The 19,692-nt window shown below is 53.5% G+C and overlaps 1 protein-coding gene across 4 annotated transcripts in view; it reads left to right on the forward strand.

Moving 5' to 3' along the window:
* Slc25a48 (solute carrier family 25, member 48) overlaps positions 1-19,594 on the forward strand; it is a 28,157-nt gene extending 8,563 nt beyond the window's left edge. The window contains exons 5-8 of one of the 4 annotated variants that reach the window (XM_013016101.1): positions 7,464-7,721; positions 10,238-10,371; positions 12,860-13,011; positions 18,899-19,594. In XM_013016101.1, the coding sequence (XP_012871555.1) occupies positions 7,464-7,721; positions 10,238-10,371; positions 12,860-12,982 (515 nt within the window). In that variant the 3' untranslated portion in view covers positions 12,983-13,011; positions 18,899-19,594. Of the gene's footprint in view, positions 1-7,463; positions 7,722-10,237; positions 10,372-10,629; positions 11,042-12,859; positions 13,012-13,224; positions 13,337-18,898 lie in introns of those variants that run through there. The other 3 variants (XM_013016102.1, XM_013016103.1, XM_013016104.1) reach the window with 3 other exon arrangements.
* Positions 19,595-19,692: the final 98 nt, after the last annotated feature.

Genomic DNA, 19,692 nt, shown 5'->3' on the forward strand with positions numbered 1-19,692 from the left:
CACACACACACACACACACACACACACATACACACACACACACACACACACACACACACGGGCTGTTTACAGTTTGTTCTCTCCCCAAAACAGAATGTGACCAGCGACTTTGTTCATGAAGAGCTGCCTTCATTTCGTTTGCTCCCTGAACGTGTGGGTGATTAGATTCTCGAGGGGGTCAAAGGGTAGAGCCATTTTTCACATTCTTGGTGCACATTGTGAGATTGTTCTTCAGAAAGGCTGACAGCCTTACCCTAGCTGTTGCTCAAGTTTTCGGGGGAATTTCCACTTGGTGCTGAGGACTTTTTACACACTAACAGAAGTGATCGGGGGCGGTCCAAGGTCTCCCCACGCGCGGGAGGTATTCTGGATGGCCAGGAGGGAGGGGAGCGTGAGGGGAGGGGTTTTACTGAGGAAAGCTAGCAGGGTGGGCCCAGGTTCTGTGGGTGGTACCTTCACATTGCACCTTCCCATTCAACATCATTACTATCCTTTGCATGACCACGAGCCTAACAGAGCCTCTGCCTACACCGGAAGTTGGAGCTGGGTCCTGGTGGCCAGCTGCTCCCTGCTACCCGGCCAGAGAGTCCTATCCCAGAGGCTGATGGCCAGCTCTTAGGTCTGTGTTTTCATTCAAAGCCCCCACCCAGCTTGGGGGAGGCGAGGGGGACTTAAGCATTTACTGTGGGCTGCTCATCTCGGTCCTTTGACCAGGCTCAGCTGCGCAGTTCTGTGAGAACTTACTCCTGGAATTCTCTTCCTTCACATAAACGCTCCCCGAGACCCCTCTGAAGTCTGGTGGAGTGGTAAAGCAGAGGTCCCGGGTGCACCGCTCTCTGCCTGCCAGCCCACACTGTGTATGTAGAGGGATACAGATACACAGGGAAGTAAGAAGGGGTTGAAAGGCCCCAACTCTGGCTGTGTGCATGAAGGAAGGGGCTGTTGATGAAGTCTTTGAGTGCGGGGTGGAGTTTTAGAGGTGGAATCATGGGGAGAGAGGGTGTTTCAAACTAGGGAGAGCCAGGGAGAGGCAGGCATGTGGTGGGGGATGCAGCTGATTTATTTTACAGCGCGTGGTGTGAGTGGATGTGGAGTTGTAGAGAGCACGTGTACATCAGGATTCTCTCCACCAGACAGGGAAGAGGTTTGAACACCAGGAAGACTCAGGCAGAAAGCCAGGTGCCCTCTCGCCCATCATCCCAGCTACTCCGGAGGCTGAGATCGGAGGATCGTGGTTCCAAGCCAGCCCTGGGCAGGAAAGTCTGTGAGACTCTGCTCTCCAATGAACCACCAGAAAACCGGACGTGGCACTGGGGCTCAAGTGGTAGAACGCTCACCTTGAGCTGAAGAGCTCAGGGACGGCGCCCAGGCCCAGAGTTCAAACCCCATGACGGACCAGAAAGATTCAGGCAGAGGTGTGTGGTAGGAAGGCGGACCCGGCCACGGGAGGTTGATATGGAGGTTATCCCAGCCCAGGGCGCCAGGCCGGGGAACAGAGGAGCGGTAGACAAACACCACCGGTGACACAGAACCAATAGCCCTGTATGAGGAGCGTGTCAGAAGTGGCCCCGGGATTCTGGCGGCGGCAGAATGTCTTCCTGAGGGAACTCGGTGTGTGACGAGGTGACCGTGCTGTCACCACTGCTGTTTTGGAGCCTGATTGGCTCCAGCGAGGGCATGGCCGAGTTGGCCCAGATGCTGTGACACAAGGTGCCTGCTAGACTGACAGGGTCAAGCTAGGGGGATGGGTGGAGGGCGTGCCGGGCCCGGGGGTGATGATCAAAGCCACGGCATTAGGGGCCTATGCCAGGCAGGCGTAGGGACGAGGGAGGCTGAGGGCGAGAAGAACCAGGAAAGGGATCTGGGGAGGAGCTGAGAGCCGCGGTAACAGGCCGGCCGAGGCCATGGCGCACGCGCCAGGCTAATGCAGGAGGCTGTCAGTGCTGCCGCTCGCGAACAGGCGCTGTCAGTGGCTGGGTTTTACACGCGTGAGGCTTGGTTGTGTGACTTGCTCACACTCCTCCAGCCTCTCAAACCCCAGAGGCAGAGCCCCGGGGCCGTGGTATTACAGGTACTGGGGAAGAGAGAACCGATTCTAAAGAGACATGGATGGGAGAAGGAAAAGAAGAAGGAAGTTATTTTCCAAGTTGGGAGGAAAAGAACGAGAAAAGACAGAAATTTCTTGTTGTTGTTGGTCCTGGGTCTTGACCTCCGGGCCTGGGCGCTGTCCCTCAGCTCTTCAGCTCAAGGCGAGCGCTCTACCCCTTGAGCCACAGCGCCACTTCTGGTTTTCTGGTGGTTCATTAGAGATAAGAGTCCCATGGACTTTCCTTCCCGGGCTGGCTTTGAACTGTGATTATCAGATCTCAGCCACCTGAGTAGCTACGATGCAGGCGTGAGCCACCACTGATGCCTGGCTTAAGCCCAGAATTTTTGAGGGCAAGAGGAAGAGTATTGAGAGAGCTGCTATGAAGCCCTTTGGTAGAGTGCTTGCCTAGCATGCATGCAGCCCCGGGTTTGATTCCTCAGTACCAATAAACAGAAAAAGCCAGAAGTGGCACTGTGGCTCAAGGGGTAGAGTGCAGGCCTTGAACAAAACAAGCTCAGGGACAGCGCCCAGGCCCTGAGTTCAAGCGTCCGGACTGGCAAAAACAAACAAGCAAGCAAAACACAAGAAGAAAATCCTCTTTTTCAGGCAGTGTGAGCTTGAGGAGTGGCAGCAGAAGTTTGGAAGACTTCCCTAGTACAGGGCAGGTATGATAGAAGACCTTCGAGAAGTCACACACGGTCCCATCCAGCTCCTAAAGAAAGACTACATGGAAAGTCAGAAAGCCTTGGGAACATGACAAGGGACACAAAATCCTGGAGCCAGCCCAGGACTATCCAGTCTGGGCCTTGTCAAGTTGGTTCCAGTTTGCCAATAGAAAGTGGAGGGCACTGGATTGGGGCACTAGCAGCCCAGGAGTGGGAATGAAGCTTGTGGAGAGGCTTGGGTAAAGCACTAGGCAATTCAAAAGAACTCCTGGAGTTCTAGACAGTTCCGGACTAGGTCTCCTTTTTCAAATTGTAGTCCCTCATAGCTATCAGAGGCTGATGAAGATACGTGCAACGTAATCAACCCTTGGAAGGCGATACGTTGTTGGTTGTTGGAGTCCACTGACCACAGCAAGCATTGTCCTCGATTTTGAACTTGCTGTCAGTCTTGGTTATTCTTGGCTCTCGATGATGAGCACCAGCGATCATGGCTACAGGCCAGGACACCTGAGGTTGGCACGTCCAGTACTTTCAGAACCCAGAGTCATATCAGGACAGGTTCATAAACATAGGAATGACAGCTATTTCCTCTAAAGAAAGTGGATTTCTGCAGCACACATTTGAATGGAGTGCACTTGCTGCCATTGTCCTTTAATACAGAAGCTGAAGGAGGCCATCAGTGCTCCTCCTGAAGAGGGGACGGGAACCCTCCACCCCTTTTGACAATGTGGAGGAGACAAAGGCAGGTCTAGACAAGGTCTAGTCCTTTGCACAGGGTTGTACAGCCCATAGCTGCTGAACAGGAATGCAAATGACCCCTGTGCAGGGCTTTTCCCACTAAAGCAGGAGCCTGTCTTGGCTCTCTGGGCCCTGGGGCAATTGCTAGACTCTTTAGAAAGTGGAACTCGGAGCTGGGGAGGTGGCTCAGTGGTAGAGCGCTTGCCTCCCATGAATGAGGCCCTGGGTTCGATTCCTCAGCTCCACATAAGCAGAAAAAGCCGGAAGTGGCGCTGTGGCTCAAGTGGTAGAGTGCTAGCCTTGAGCTGAAGAGCTGAGGGACAGCGCCCAGGCCCAGAGTTCAAGAAGTAGGCACCAGGTTCCCATTGGTGAGATCCTGGGGACATGCCCGAAGGATTTGGCGGTCTGCTAAGTGATGACCGTAGTGGGTGCTACTAAACATCTCGGATGGGTGCGGTAGGTGGGATGAATGATTTGGGGAGATCATTGGAGTGTCGCTAGCCCAAGGGTCCATCAGCACAGGTGTCAAATGCTTGCTGAGCGGAGCCCTTGAACTTGGGAGGCCACAATGCTGAACGATGTGCTCTGCTTTTAATGGCAGAGTGATCACGATAAGAAATGAGCAAAGCTTGGCTTATCTTCATTATAGAAAAAAAAAAAAAAGGAGAGAGCATCCTAGAGAAATTAAATAGACTTCACCAGAGAAGCATGTCTATGAGTTTCCAAGAGCTATTTGCCAGTAACCCCCCCAAATCAGCCTCGGAGAGTTAACAAAATGTAGTTTTCTCCAACTACAACCTATGGTTGTAAGTGGTAAGTGTTACTGAGAACTCTGTTTTGTCTCAAGTGGAAGAAGTGATTTTCTTTGGAAGGGTGTGGTGACATAGGGTCAATGCAATTGTCAAGTATCAACCTCGTACTTAAGAGCTCAACCTTTTAGTGAGCAGTCCCTTATACCTCCTTTTAGAAATAAACTAATATAAATGAAGATAGAAAGCCAGAGGAGGCCAAGCCCAGAGGCTCAGGAGAGTGACTGGTCTCCACTGAAAAGATAAGACAGGAAGGGAAAGAAATCCAGTCAGCCCTCCTTGCCTCTGGGTATGACAAGGAAACTTCAGACTGACTCTGAATGAGGACTTTTCTCTTAACAAGAAAGGGGCGGGGCTGGAGGCGGGGCTCAGTTGGTAGATCGTTGGCTGGCCAATGAATGAAATCCAAAAAGGAAAAGGAAAGAAGGGGGATGCACTCTCAACACAATGCTGGTGTCATAGAAAGCCCCGAAAGGCTGTGGGAATGTTCCCGATAAAGAGCTGGATGTTTCCGTTGGGAGACTTTGTCCCAGAGGGAGAAAATGCTACAGAGTTTACAGTGAGGTCAGACGATCAGTTTACAGATAGCAGATTAGATTAAAGGAGTATTACCAATGTAGATGTGTAAAACTGATTACTGTCCTTATCAGACTGCATGCTTACTCAGGAAATAGGTTCAGCAGTATTTAGGGGTAGATAGAGTCCTGATGTTTGTGCAGAAGAGTTTCCTTATTGAAGGGGGGGGAAGGTAAGATTTGGACCTTTTGACAACGGCAGGTTAGTTGACCTGTGACTTGCCAGTAGAGTAGCCTGTAATCAGTAGCCCCTGAAAGCCACCACTACCCTAGTTGGGAGCTGGGAGAGGGCTAGAAGGAGCATCACAGTTTCTGGGGTTTGGACATGTGCCCCCTCTCCCTGCACCACGATGCATTAAACAAAGACTTGATCTCCAAAGTGAGGCAGTCTGAAGGTGATGGAGGCTTTTGGAGGCGGAGCCTAATGGGAGGCGGAGCCTAACGGGAGGAAGTTAGGTCTTTGGGGGGTAGTAGGACCCCGCCCCTCCCTTCCCTGTTCCCTTTTGCTTCGTGGATGATGGGGTGAGCTGGTTTGCCCCTCCTTGCTCCCTCACCACGAGATACTTGCTCATGACAAACCCAGCTTGGAAAGGGGCCTCCCAAACGGAGAACCAAGGTGAATCCTTTCCCTCCATCAGGTCTTTTCCCTTACGCCTTTCCTTACTGTCACGGAAAGCTGAGTTAGCGCTTGAGTGTGACCTGGGATCCGTGGAGAGCTGTGTCAGCATCTTCACGACGGTGGCCGCCACGCCAATTACATTAATCGGCACTTAGCGAATTCTCAAGCAATGAAGAGGCGATTGCTTAGGTCCCGAATGTAGGAGAATGGGAATTTCCTTACTGCTTGCCCTGGAAAGGAAAGGAAGAGCCCCAGCTTCCTTCCCCTCCCACCCCCTCTCCCCAGCAAGCTGATCGGGCCGTTGGGCAAGCGTTCTTTCAACATCTCCACCTCTAAACAAGAGGTGGTTTGTCTGCACATTGCCTTTCAATCAGTAACTCCTGATAGCCACCTCCTACCCACCCAGAGTTGATTCATGAAAACCTTGACTCTTGCTCAGGCCGGCTTGAACTAGAGAGGAAAAACAGCCAGCCGGAGTTCACACAGAGCAACAAGGACATGTTTCCCATCTGAGGGCCACATCACCACGTGTTTGGGGGAGGAAAGGTATCTCAAGGGCTTTTCATGACTGATCTCGCCCTAAAGAGCCTTATGCCCCCTGCCCTGCCCCACCCCGATGGAGGGAATGCCAGAGGCTCAGCCTGCTGTCCTCACCGCGGAGGTCTGGGATCTCGCCCTGCTCCCCAACGCCCTGGGAAGAGGGGAGGAGTTTGTTCAAGCTTTCCTCTCAGGCAGATAGAAACCTTCCCTTGACCTCAGTTCACACCAGGTCAGCACTAGTGGCTCACGCCCATCACCCCAGCTAGTCAGGAGGCTGAGATCTGAGGATCGTGGTTCAAAGCCAGGCCAGGCAGGAAAGTCCGTGACAAGTCTTTTTTTTTATTTTTTGGTAGGTCGTGGGGCTTGAACTCTGGGCCTGGGCGCTGTCCCTCAGCTCTTCAGCTCAAGGCGAGCGCTCTACCACTTGAGCCACAGCACCACTTCCAGTTTCCTGGTGGTTTATTGGAGATAGGAGTCTCACGGTCTCTCCTGCCCGGGCTGGCTTTGAACCGCAATCCTCAGATCCCAGCCTCCTGAGTAGCTAGGATTACAGCTGTGAGCCACCAGCGCCCGGCCGGTGACAAGTCTTATTTCCAGTGAACCGCCAGAAAAGCCAGAAGTGGAGTTGTGGCTCAAATGGTAGAGTGCTAGGAGTCCTAGCCTTGAGCAAAAGAAAAGCTGAGGGACAGGACCCAGGCCTTGAGTTCAGGCCCCAGTACCAGCATGCATGCACATGCGTGTGCATACACACACAGTGCATATATATATATGTATATATATATACATATATATATATACACACACACACACACACAGTATATTAGGCTTTTTAGCCTTGGCTTCAAGAAAGAGCGTGCTGTAATTGTCACAGTGAATCCTAGGCATTCTGTTTAGAAACATGTAATGATGCTTGACCAGAAAGCAGTTGGAATCCCAAGCCACTAATCCTTATCACCTAGCTGGAGAGTCTCCAGTTTGGGTGCCCGTGCGTGCTTGCTTGCTTGCTTGCTTCCTTCCTTCCTTCCTTTCTTTCTTTTTGTTGGTCATGGGGCTTGAACTCTGGGCCTGGGCGCTGTCCCTCAGCTCTTCCGCTCTACCACTTGAGCCACAGCGCCACTTCCAGTTTTCTAGTGGTTCATGGGAGATCAGAGTCTCACGGACTTTCCTGCCCGGGCTGGTTTTGAACCGCGATCCTCAGATCTCAGCCTCCTGAGTAGCTAGGATGTCAGGCATGGACCACCGATGCCTGGCTGGCAGCGTTTCTCGTCGGGAACCCTGGTGGGAGTTGCCGAGATGATAAGAAAGGTTTGGTGATGACAGATAGGCCATGTGATGGCGAACCGCCAAGAGCGGGAGACGGGCCCTGGTGCCGGTGACTTACCTTCCTGGGTCACTCATCATCCCTTTCCTCTCCCCCTGTCTTTGCAGCCAACCTTGGTTTGAAGCCCAGGACGCTGGCGTTTGGGGCGCCGCCAGTGTACCAGGGGCCCGTGCACTGTCTGTCCACCATCGTGCGGACCGAGGGCCTGGCGGGGCTGTACCGGGGAGCCAGTGCCATGCTGCTGAGGGACATTCCAGGCTACTGCCTCTACTTCATCCCCTACGTGTTCCTAAGCGAGTGGATCACACCCGAGGCCCACGCAGGCCCCAGCCCCTGCGCCGTGTGGCTGGCAGGCGGGGTGGCAGGTAAGGGAGCCCCTATTCCCGGGCCTGCCAAGGTGGGCAGGGTAGGGAGGTGGAGAGGCAGGATTGGTCCAGCAACACCCAGCAGTGCTTGCTCAGGTAAACCCAGGAAGGGCAGGAAGTGGGTGGTGACCCAGGGTACTCCCCTCCTGGGTGATTGGCAGTCCTTCTGTGAATTCCTTTTTTTGGTGGGCCACAGGCCCTGAACTCTGGGCCTGGGCACCGTCCCTGAGCTCTTCAGCTCAAGGTGAGCACTCTACCACTTGAGCCACAGCGCCACTTCCGGTTTCCTGAGTGGTTTATTGGAGATCATGAGCCCCGATCCTCAGATCTCAGCCTCCTGAGTAGCTAGGATGACAGGCGTGAGCCACCGGCTCCCGGCCTCATTGGACCCTCTGTCTACACCCTGTGTCATGGCTTGTGGGTAAGAAGGATTGTCAGGAGGCCTGTGAGGTAGGAATCCATGTCAGAGATGCTGAGCCACCAACCCAAGATCACACAGCTAGCCAGGACTCTGCCATCCAAAAGCCCCAAGTTCAAATCCACAGTTGACTCATTTTGTGGCCATGGGCTCGCCTCCTTCATCAGAATCCTGCACCGCACCCCCACTTTATTTGGGGGCTGAGGGGGAAGTGACAGCATCTTCTGAGTGGCTTGCCCGTCCCTCTCTGGCCTCTCAGCTACGCTGCTGACCTCATTTGTGGTTCCTTTATCTCCTCCACTCCAACCACGCTCTTCTCTTCGTTGCAGCTTGAACCACACTCTGGTCTTGGTCACCACAGGACCTAGCAGTACTTTAATCTCAGCAAACACACATCAGAGCTCTCAGTGCCCCCACAGTAGCTTTCCACCTGCAGGTTTTCTGGGAGCCCGCCCTGCAGAGGTGGCGGTGGGCATGCTGATTGGCTGGATAGACAACAAGTACCCACCTTTCATCTGCTGAGAGCAGCCCTTGTGGCGGCCTGATTGACAGGGGCAGCCCCGAGGGAAGCGGCCGGCTGTCCTAGCCGAAGCAGGAGGGGAGTGGACATCAGAGAAGCTTCCAGAAGCCCTGGGAGGCAGAAGGCCCAGGGAGGAGCTGGGATCCACTTTGAGAACCACTGAACAACAGATATAAAACCTGGCAAAACCAGCTGTCCTGGACTTTGGTATCTGTTTTCTCTTCCCATCCAAGGTTATTGTGTTTATACGGTAACCTGGCATGGTTTGCCTGGCGTCCTTCCAAAGTGGCAGAAATACCCAAGCCAGGGCACCTGGTTTCACTACCCAGCAATCGTGACCAGTGGCATGTGGATCCTGGGTTTTATGCCACAGCCCTGGACAGAAACTGTTCCTGATTTTCTTCTTATTTCCTTTTTTCTCCACATTTGGTTGTTATCACCAGTTAATATGTTTGCCTTCCTTCTCCAAATAGTGCCCACTGCCCAACAGAAACCTGACATTTCTCTTTCTTGAGTGTCTGCTAGTTTGTTCAAAGGGGTTTCAGCGTGGATTTCGTTGTGTTTTCTTTTTCTGTACTGGGGGTTGAATTCAGAGCCTCGAATTCGCTATCTAAACACTCTACCACTTGAACCACGCCTGCAGTTCTTCTTGCTTTTCGTTTCTTTTTCAGATAGGGCTTCTCGATGTTTGCCAAGGCTAGCTTTGGACTGTGATCCTCTCTTCTCTGCTTTCCAATATCTCTGATCTTTTTTTATCCCCCCTAACCTCCAAGCTTAGCACTACTTGGAACGTCGCCTCTGTGCAAATGTTTGTACAGCTTCTCTGAGTCCAAAGTAAATCCTGCCTCCTGGGAGCTGCCAGCCACCAATCACAGACCCCAGGTTCTGTGTGCCCTCGGGAGGTGCTATGAAGTTCTGTGGAACATGTGGCCTGCCAACCAATAAAAGCTGCTAAGGGATTGGAGACATAGCTCGGTTGGTGGAGCGCTAGCCAGTGAGTGAAAGTATCAGGTACTGCGTTTGAGTCCTGGTCTCAGACAAAGGAAAGAATAAAAAGTGCTAATAACACTGACGCGCACCAAGCCCTGGCTATGAACTGGTCCTGTGTTCAAGGCTTCTTCATGGATATCGCTTCCCAGGGTCCATCAAGCAACCCCATAAAGAAGTGGCCCTGACACCCCAATTCTCAGATGAGGGTCCCAAGGCTCAGAGGAAGCAAGAGACAGCCACCAAGTCCCACAGCAGGAGGACCAGGAACAGATTCTGCACCCTGAGTTCTGCAGATTACAGAATTTCTGAATGGAAGAAGTCCTCAGGGAGCCGGTCATGGGGCTTGAACTCTGGGCCTGGGCGCTGTCCCTCAGCTCTTCAGCTCAAAGGCTAGCCCTCTGCCACTTGAGCCACAGCGCCACTTCTGTTCTGTCTGGTGGCTCATTGGAGATCAGAGTCTCACGGCCTTTCCTGCCCCGGGCTGGCTTTGAACCGCGATCCTCAGATCTCAGCCTCCCGAGTAGTTAGGATGACAGGCGTGAGCCGCCGGTGCCCGGCTAACACCCGTTCCTTGTCTCTCCTCCGCAGGAGCCATTTCCTGGGGCACGGCAACCCCTATGGATGTGGTGAAAAGTCGACTCCAAGCCGATGGCGTCCATGTGACCAAATACAGGGGTGTCCTAGACTGCGTCGCCCAGAGTTACCAGCAGGAAGGCCTGAAAGTAAGGTCCCCACGGCCCCCGGGGGAGACTGGACAGCCCTGAGCAGGGGACCCTAGAGGGGGCTGGAGCTTAACGAGTACCAAGCACTTCTGAGCAGGGTGGCCCAGCCCTGTCCGCAGTCACCACAGTTGACCTTCTCAGGATGGGATGAGCAGCCTTTCCCCGCCTCTCCCACCAGGGGGCGCTCTCCCGTCCCTTGGTCACCTCCTCTTAACCCCCTCCAAGCCTCCCGATGGGCCTTCTCTTCCCCTGGCCCAGGTCTAGGACGCCAGAGATCTGGGCTTGGAATGGAGTCTCTTCCATCCGGCTCCCTGGACTCTGCGCCTCCTCTTCTCCTCTTCAACAACCCCCACCCCGGCCATCGCCAACCTAGCCCAGAACAAAGACTAGGCTTCCCTGCCCATGGGGGAGAAACAGATTCTTCGCCCTCCAGAGAGGATGCCTGGATCTTACGAGTTGGCAGTCTTGAGTTCTAACTACCCGAGAGCTGAGGGATCCAAGCACATGGTTTTACCTCAGTTTCTCTGATCATCCCACCACAGAGTCCAGGGTGTACTTAGGATCTAGATGAAATTAGGCGTATGAAGGATGCTTAGTTCCAGGCTTAATCCAGGGGGGCAGAGTTAAGTCTGTGGTCTGTAATATTAGACACACATACATACACACGGATATACATACACACATACATGTACACACGCATACATACATATTTATCTATGTCATCGTTATCACAGAGCCTATCCCTGCCATGGCTAAACCCATGATGATTCACCCCATTCCCCTACGCCCAGTACACCCATCCCCAGACTCTACTGGGCTTCTGGTCCTGCATGTGCCCGTGCGTTCCACATCTCACCCACCACCATGGACAGCGCCTTCTTTCCCAGCCTCTTCTCCTCCTCCTGTTAGGTCTGTTCCTGGTCTGTTCCCTTTGCTGCTTGGGAATGTGTCAGACCTTTGGATGGCCCCAGAGGGGAATGGTTGACATTCTGTGTGAAGCAGGCTGGATGCAAACTCCCCCAAAGGCCAGACCAAAGGGCCCACCAAAAGACAAAACGACCAGAGATCAGTCACAGCTACCTTGGTAGGAGGTGGTCAATCTGATTTGACAAAAGTTCCTGGAGGGAACGCCTCCCGTCTTGCATTTTCAGTTCCCTGATACCTGGGCCCCTGCCAACTCTGTAAGCACTGATGTAGATAGGGTGATGTTCTCGGGCCTGGGGACCTTGGTCATGTTCGGATGAAGCCAGTTTTCTAGTGACTTGTCATTTCCCTTCAATTTCCTCGGTGATGAGCCCAGACCTGATGGGTTCTGGACCTGGGTTGGGACGCCTCTGCCCCGATCAGATCATAGGTGAATGCACGTTCGCCCCAAACCACCACCCGTTAATTAAGACACTGATGGTACACAAACAAAGGTCAGGAATTGGATACCACAGCCTATAAAGAAAGGCCCCGCACCAGTACTGTGGCATAAGACGTAAGATACAGACCACCTTGTTTCTGTCTCTGTGTTAGAAGAAGAGTTCAACTTGGAGGAGCTTTTCTATTCTCCATACTTGAACATTTTGTGTATTTGCGTTTGTTTAACGAGAGTTCCTTCTAGAAGCCTTGGTATGGCCTCTGCTGGTTTTTGCATTTGATTTTTTTTTTTTAAGCAGAAACACAGCTAAGAGATCCAAGTGGGTGATTGTCTTTTTGGGATGTCATGCTCTATTTCTCCTAAATTTGCATGTCAGTTCAAAGAGATCCATAGAGGCAGAAATATACAGTTGATACTGTTTCCTCCCAAATTCACTGTGTTTTGTAAAACGGAAAGCCTAGGGGGCCGCTTTATAAAGTCCAGACGATGGATTTTGTGATCTCAAAAACATTTAGCCCCTGTGAGCTCAGGGACAGCGCCCAGGCCCTGAGGGCCTCAGTGACCTCCAGGAGCTCTGTCTGGGGTACGGGAGCCTGGTACTCCAAGCTGGGCCTAGGCAGACTCAGCCTTGCAGGACAGAGCCAAGCCAAGGCCGCGGGGGGCCTCTGTGGGTACCCGCATGGAATTTTCCTCTTGGAGCCTGACCCAGTTCCTTGCCGCTACTCAGTCACTGTGAGTGAGCCCAGGGAATTCTGAAGAGATTAGACATTAGACGGGAAAGCGATCACTACCCAGATCCTGCTTGTCCCCTGACTGAGAGGCTTCAGCCGATTGGGGGAGTCACCTGCTCGTCTCCGTGCAGTCCAGGCCCTGGGCGGGTTTCCTGGATCAAGCTGACCTCTGTGGCCAATGACAGTGACCTCACCACAGCATGCTGGGAACCAGCAGCGCCAAGGGCTTCTGAACAAGACCAGCTCCGTGGAGTCAACTGAGGAGATGATACAGGAATCAGAGCGGCGGTGCTCACGTTGATGAGCGCGTGCCTGGCGCCACGCATGGATATTGTGTTTCCGACCCTGGGGGTGTGGGCCATGCTTGGCACTAACCCGACTCGTGCACCCGCAGGTGTTTTTCAGGGGCTTCACGGTGAACGCGGTGCGAGGCTTCCCCATGAGCGCGGCCATGTTCCTTGGCTACGAGCTCTCCCTGCAGGCCCTCCGTGGAGACCACGCCGTGACCAGCCCCTGAGCGCCCCCTCCCCGCGCCCCCCACCCCCGGTGAGTGTGCACCTCCTTTCTTCATTGTGCAAAAGCAGCCAGTCGACAAATGTCACTCTGCCCGCCCCGGGGTAGGTGGGGCTGGAGTTTTCCCCCTTGCTCGTCCTCTCTGGTCTCCATCTTGTACCTCCTACCCTCTCTCACCCCTGGGTCTGAGCTCGAGCTGTGTCCTCAGCTGCCCTCTTCCCAAGCCTCCCTGCCCCCTGGTCTCAGAGCGAAGATCTTTGTCTTCCAGTCCTGTGGACGCCTGGCCCCGAGCCAGCCCACGCCCCGCCCCTCCTCCCTGACAGCACTGGCTGAGGAGCGTTCAAGCCCCTGGGGGGGGGGTCTCTGCATCCTGTGGCTTCTTCTCCCTCTCTGACCCCCAAACGGGTCACCTGCCAAGTCCAGGAGACAAAGAGAGACAAGTCACAGAACGTTCTAGTCGACCCAGAAGCCCCCATGACTACAGATTTCCCCCCAGCAAGGAGGGTTAGCTCCAAAGAAGGCCACCGGGCCTCAATGCTGCCTCCTTCAGGGAGGCCGCTTGCAGGCTTGGGTGGCGCCGCATCCTGGCCGCCAGAAGGGGGCGCCACCGGCCACCCAAGACCTGCCCTTGAATCTGCGTTCCTCGGCTCCCTCCCCTGCCCCTTAGACACCCCGATCCACAGCTTTTCTGGCCCTGGCCTGTTGCGTTCCCTTTGTAAAAGGAAGAGGGTAGAGGCACATTTCACATACGTGCACATCCTAGTGAGGAGTTCCTGAATCCGGGTAATGTCCTGGGCAGGGCTAGGGACGTGGTTTGGTTATTAAAACCCTGTTCAGATGTCACAATCCCCCTGCATCTGAAGAGGTGAAGATGCTTTAATCCTATCCTATGTGTTGTCAATTGTAGACAAGTAGAAAATGCAAAGAGATAGAACAAAACACAAATACCTACCATCGCCAGTCCTTCTTATTATTCTGTTGTTTTGTGTCCTAGGGCTTGAACTCAGGACATGGGCACTGTCCCTAAACGTTTTTTGCTCAAGGCTAGCGCTCTACCACTCAAGCTATAGCTCTACATCTAGCTTTTTTTTTGGGGGGGGGTTCACAGACTTTCCTACCCAGGCTGGCTTTGAACCATGATCCTCAGATCTCAGCGTCCCGAGTAGCTAGGCTGAGAGGCGTGAGCCACCGGCGCCCAGCCTTACGTGTCTACTTCTTAACTCTCTAAACTTGTTCCCCAGCACTGGGAAGGTTTGTTCTTTCTGATACCTGGGTTAAGACTCAGGGCCACCTGATTACTTGGCTGGTAGTCCACCACCTGAGCTATCAGTTCATAGGAAGAAAGGAGAATTGGACAGGTCGAGGAAGATGGCTTTTGTGGTAGAAATGGGGGTGGTCATAACCACCATTTGTCCAGGTCTTGTCTCTGGCCCACCACCCTGACCACGGCTCCAGAACTTTCCTAGAACGGTACTGCTCCGCTCTTTGTCCTGATACACACACTCCCAATTTCCGGGGCGGTTTGTATTCTTACTTCCGGTACCAGGAAATTTCCCTTGAGGAAAAGAGACACATTCTTCTCCTGCCTTGTTCCTAAATAACCCACACAGCGCCCCCCCCCACCCTTCAGCACCCACGCGATCCTTGGCACGTGGCGGGCTTTTCTAGAACAGTCTCTGGCAGACCGCTGACCCCTAGATGGAGAGCTGGTTCTTGTGGCTTCTCCTTTTCTCTCAGGGCGGTTCAGAACCTCAGAACCTCATTCTGTTACCGGACGAGGCTGACCGACTGAAAGCCAGCCTTCATGAATCTTCCAGAATCTCCCAGAAGAGGGAAGGAAGGGCCTAGCCACCCCGGGCGGGGGGGCTCTGGCCCACATGCTAGCCTCGGGGTGCCTTCACCCACCCCCCCAGCTTCTGAGGTGGCCTGGGAAGGAATCAGTAGACTGGGGGCTGAGGGGAGACACCTCCTCTTTCAGTTCTAGACCCAGCACCTGGAAAGATCTGAGCCAAATAAACCCTGCACCCAACCCCATGGTCCTCTCCCTTAGAATTCACAGAGGAGCTCCAAGTGGCTCTTAACGTTTCCAAATCAAAAGCCCTGGAAACCTCTTCGTGTCGCTTCTGGGTCAGATGCCTCTGCCTGCTTGCTGAGAGGCTTCGGTCATCCGGGTTACTGTCTCTGTTGAGCCCCTTGGAGATACCATGCCGGCCCCAGGAGAAACCTGCTCTCCTCAGGTAACTCCCCTTCGCCTCGCTGCTGAAGTGGGCAGGGAGAAGGTGCTGGCTGGAAGGAGAAAGCCCTGCCGATGCTGGCCCCAGCCCGAGCAGCCTGGCACGTGGTGATGAGGCTTCGGAGGATGGTGGCCCTGGGCTTGGGTGGGGCGGGGCTCAATGCCTAAGGCCCCAGCCACAGGAGGTGATGGCTGCCCAGCTGTTGGGGGCATCGTGTTCATGATGAGCTCCCGAAGTCCGTGCCTGCCGCAGCCCACACATTCCCCCACAGAGCCCCTTCCTCTGGGTGGTGAGGGCGGCTTGTGAAGCCTCCAGTTGATCTCAGAGATGGACCTTTTGCCCCCTAGAGGCACTGTGGATGCTGGGCGGAGGTGCCCCTTGGGTCTAGTTCATCTGGCTGCAGTCCAGATCATCAAGTTCATCTGCTTGTAGTCCAGATCATCTAGTTCATCTGGCTACAATCTAGATCATCTAGTTCATATGCCTGTAGTCTAGTTCATCTAGTTCATCTGGCTGTAGTCTAGATCATCTGGTTCATCTGCCTCTAGTCTAGATCATCTAGTTCATCTGCCTGTAGTCTAGATCATCTAGTTCATCTGCCTGTAGTCTAGATCATCTAGTTCATTTGGCTGTAGTCTAGATCATTTAGTTCATCTGCCTGTAGTCTAGAGTATCTAGTTCATCTGACTATAGTCTAGATCATCTAGTTCATCTGGCTGTAGTCTAGTTCATCTGCTGTAGGTCTGCCATGTCTGGCCACATGCTGGTCCCTGCCGCCCAGTTCGATTGAAAGTAGCCATTGCTGCGGTGTTCTGTATGCTCACAGAGAAGCAACCATCTGATTTGTGTTTGGTCCCTTCCAGCTTCTCTGAATTCTTTTTTTTGGCCAGTTGTGGGGCTTGAACTCTGGGCCTGGGTGCTGTCCCTTGGCTCTTCAGCTCAAGGCGAGCGCTCTACTACTTGAGCCACAGCTCCACTTCCAGTTTTCTGGTGGTTCATTGGAGATTAGAGTCTCACAGACTTTTCCTGCCCGGGCTGGCTTTGAACCGTGATCCTCAGATCTCAGCCTCCGAGTAGCTGGGATGACAGGCGTGAGCCACCAGTGCCAGGCTCTCTGGATCCTCTCGATGTCCCCTTGAGATTAGGAGGTGAGGAGAAGAGATGGCACTGTTGACCAGTTTAAAGAAACTGAGGCTCTAGTGAATCTGTGCCCCTGCGGAGGACTTGGATCTTCAGTCCCTCCTGGTAATCCACGAAGATCAGGGTGTGTTGGCTTTGCCCCTGCTGAGCAGTCACTGGCCACAATGGTCAAGGCCATTTACAGCAGCAAAAGAGAACACTATTGGGAGATGGCTATATAGGAGTTGTGGATTTCTTTTTTCTTTTTTGTTGGCTCTTCAGCTCAAGGCAAGCGCTCTACCACTGGAGCCATAATGCCACTTCTGGGTTTTTCTGCTTATGTGGTGCTGAGGAATCGAACCCAGGGCTTTATGCGTGAGAGGCAAACATCGCACCCCTGAGCCACCTTCCCAGCCCAGGAGTTTCGGATTTCCCTGGTGGCTCACGTGGGGCCACAGGTTCCAGTTCTCAGTCAATACACCATGGCCTTTCACACATTCAGCCATAAAAATGTGTGTGTGTGTGAGCTGGTGCCGGTGGCTCTATTCCTAGCTACTCAGGAAGTCAAGATCTGAATATCACAGTTCAAACCCAGCCCAGACAGAAACGTGTGTGAGACTCTTATTTCCAATTAGCCAGCAAAAAGTTGGTATGGGAGGTGTGGCTCAAGCGGTAGAGGGCCAGTCGTTTGCTTATCTTCCACTACTTACCAGAAATTGAGAATTAAAAAATAATAATCACTAAAAGCAAACTAACAGTCATGGCGTGTAAATGTGACGCTATGTCGAGGAATCACCACTTGGTGGCAGCAGAGGTCAACCCAACCCAGGCAGGTGTCCGCCTGGCAGATTTCGACCTTGGCCTAGATGACAAACCAATCCACCACACCCAGACCCTTGGCACCTCCCTTTCCAGATTCCCATTTCTCATTGCTTCTCCTAGATGGGGGGTAGAACTCCATCTAGGGAGACCTTCACCAGCTAGGGTTTCCTCCCTGGTAAAAGGGCCACACCAGCCTCCTGGCCTGCCATCCACAGCTCTCCTAAGAGTCAAGTGCATATGCGGTTTTGTGATCTGTAACGTGCAAATACAGTTTGGGGTTGAACTCGCGGGTTTGGGTGTTCACCTGCCGGGGTCCTCTCAGAGAGCCTGGGTTATAATTACCTTGTAATCAGAAATATGTAACGTTTGTGAAATACAGTTGCTTGGCTCTTAGGGCTTTGGGGCTCCGATCCCTCCATGAATTGTTGATTAAAGCCCTTCAGGATTTTGACTCCCAGAGTCTGCTCTGCCCAGCGAAGAGTAGTCTAGACTGTGCGTGCCAGAGAGCCAGAAACCCATCTGCTCGAGTACCGTGTCCCGTCTCTGGCTGAGCGTGGAGAGGGGCCCTGCTGGCTCAGTCCTCTAGCCACGAGTTCAAGTCCAGCCCCATTCCTCACCATACCCTGAGCGCCAGGCATATTCTTGATGTTGGGATGGCCAAGCCGTCTGCTCAGGTGGCTTCAAATGTGTGTGGAAAATACACCGAGGCTTATTTTTACTACTTTTCCCCCCTACCTAAATTTAGGGGGTTTCGTTTCCAAGCCTCCTTTCTACTAGTTGGCAGAAAATGTGATTGATTGATTGATTGATTTTGGCCGTTTCAAGGTAAGATTTAGACATTGCAAGAGAAACACTCAGTTCAAGATCTTCTTCTCCTCCTTCCTCTCAGGGGACCCTGGATTCTGGGGAATGAGATGTGAGGAGACCGCTGGACCTGGGGAGACCTTCTCCCCTCCCCTGGTGCTCTTCCCAGCCTGCCCTGGGGCACGGCTGCCCTTGGTACCAGCTCCTATGACAGCAGCTCTCTTCCTACCTAGCCCCTAGACCCCTGGGTCTAGCCTCAGTCAAGCTGAGGCCTTGTTGTCTGGTGGGAAAACCTTGTCTTCACTGGGACCCCCAAGGGGCTGTGTCAGGCCCTGCCTTAGGGGTAGGAGACTGCCTACGCCACCCCTGGTGTGAGGTGGTAAGAGGTATTCTCTCTTTACCCTTGAAGGCGTCTTAGGACCTGTGGTTCAGATGCACTCCATTCGTTTCTCATTCCTTTCATGGAGTTTAGCCATCTGCCACCCACAGGCTCTGCAGTACCCCAGCAGGGGCTGGCCTTCCTTGCTCTCCGACTCCTCTTTCATCACCCCCCCCCTTGGCTGAGACTAGAGCTTCAAAGATTCCTGTTAATAAGGAACCACCATCCAAAGCCGAGCGCCGGTGGCTCACGCCTGTCATCCTAGCTACTCAGGAGGCTGAGATCTGAGGATCGTGGTTCAAAGCCAGCCCAAGCAGGAAAGTCGGTGAGACTCTTCTCTCCGACAGACCACTCAGAAAACTCGAAGTGGCGCTGTGGCTCAAGTGATAGAGCACTTGCCTTGAGCTGAAGAGCTGAGGGACAGCGCCCAGGCCCAGAGTTCAAGCCCCAAGAATACATAGCTCACAGGGCTGTTGCGAGACAGTCCGTGAAGCGTGATTCACAGCGCTTGGGGTTCAGGACACCTGCCGGCAATGTAACCATCTCCTCTCCTTTCTCCAAGGTGGCTTCTTGATACCAGGTGACACAGAGAGGGGCGAGCCGTTTTTGCAGACCTCAGCGCTCACCCGCACATGCAACCTCGGCCCCAGGACGCTTTTCTATTTATTTTCTCTTTGAGAAGACCTAAGGGAAAACACCAGGTTTGCCGATTGGCTCATCTGTGGGCAGTGAATGGTCACCTGCTGCTGCTGCTCTGGCCCATCTCGGGTGACAGACTGCCTTCTCTGAAACCACCCCCAAACCACCAGATGCTGCCAGGTCATGATCCTGGGGCCCCCCAGCACCGTGGAGGCGGGGCTTCCTGAGACCCCGGGACCAGCACTTAGAAAACCCAGACGGAAGAGGAAGTACCCCATTGCTCCCCAGCCCTCCGCCGCCCGCCCCACAGCAGCCTCCGTCCCTCCAGGAAATTGCCCGGCTCCCCAGATAAAAGTGTGGGTGAGCCCAGAGCAGGGGGAAAAGAAAGCAGTAATCCAATCCCTTATTGCCCATTGTGAAACCCAAACAGCTCAGACAGCTCAGGGGTGTTTTGACTCACTGGCCTTCAAACCTCGACTGCCTCGTGTGAAAACTCATTTCGGCAGAAGAAGTTTTGTATTCATTTTCAAGAAGGTTAAAAAATGAACCTCAGCGGGCCGCTGGTGGCTCACGCCTGTCATCCTAGCTACTCAGGAGGCTGAGATCTGAGGATCATACTTCAAAGCCAGCCTGGAAAGGTCCATGAGACTCTGATCTCCAATAAACCACCAGAAAACCAGAAGTGGCACTGTGGCTCAAGTGGTAGAGTGCTAGCCT

This window comes from Dipodomys ordii, unplaced genomic scaffold, assembly GCF_000151885.1.
Source record: "Dipodomys ordii isolate 6190 unplaced genomic scaffold, Dord_2.0 Scaffold29, whole genome shotgun sequence".
Lineage (NCBI taxonomy): Eukaryota > Metazoa > Chordata > Mammalia > Rodentia > Heteromyidae > Dipodomys > Dipodomys ordii.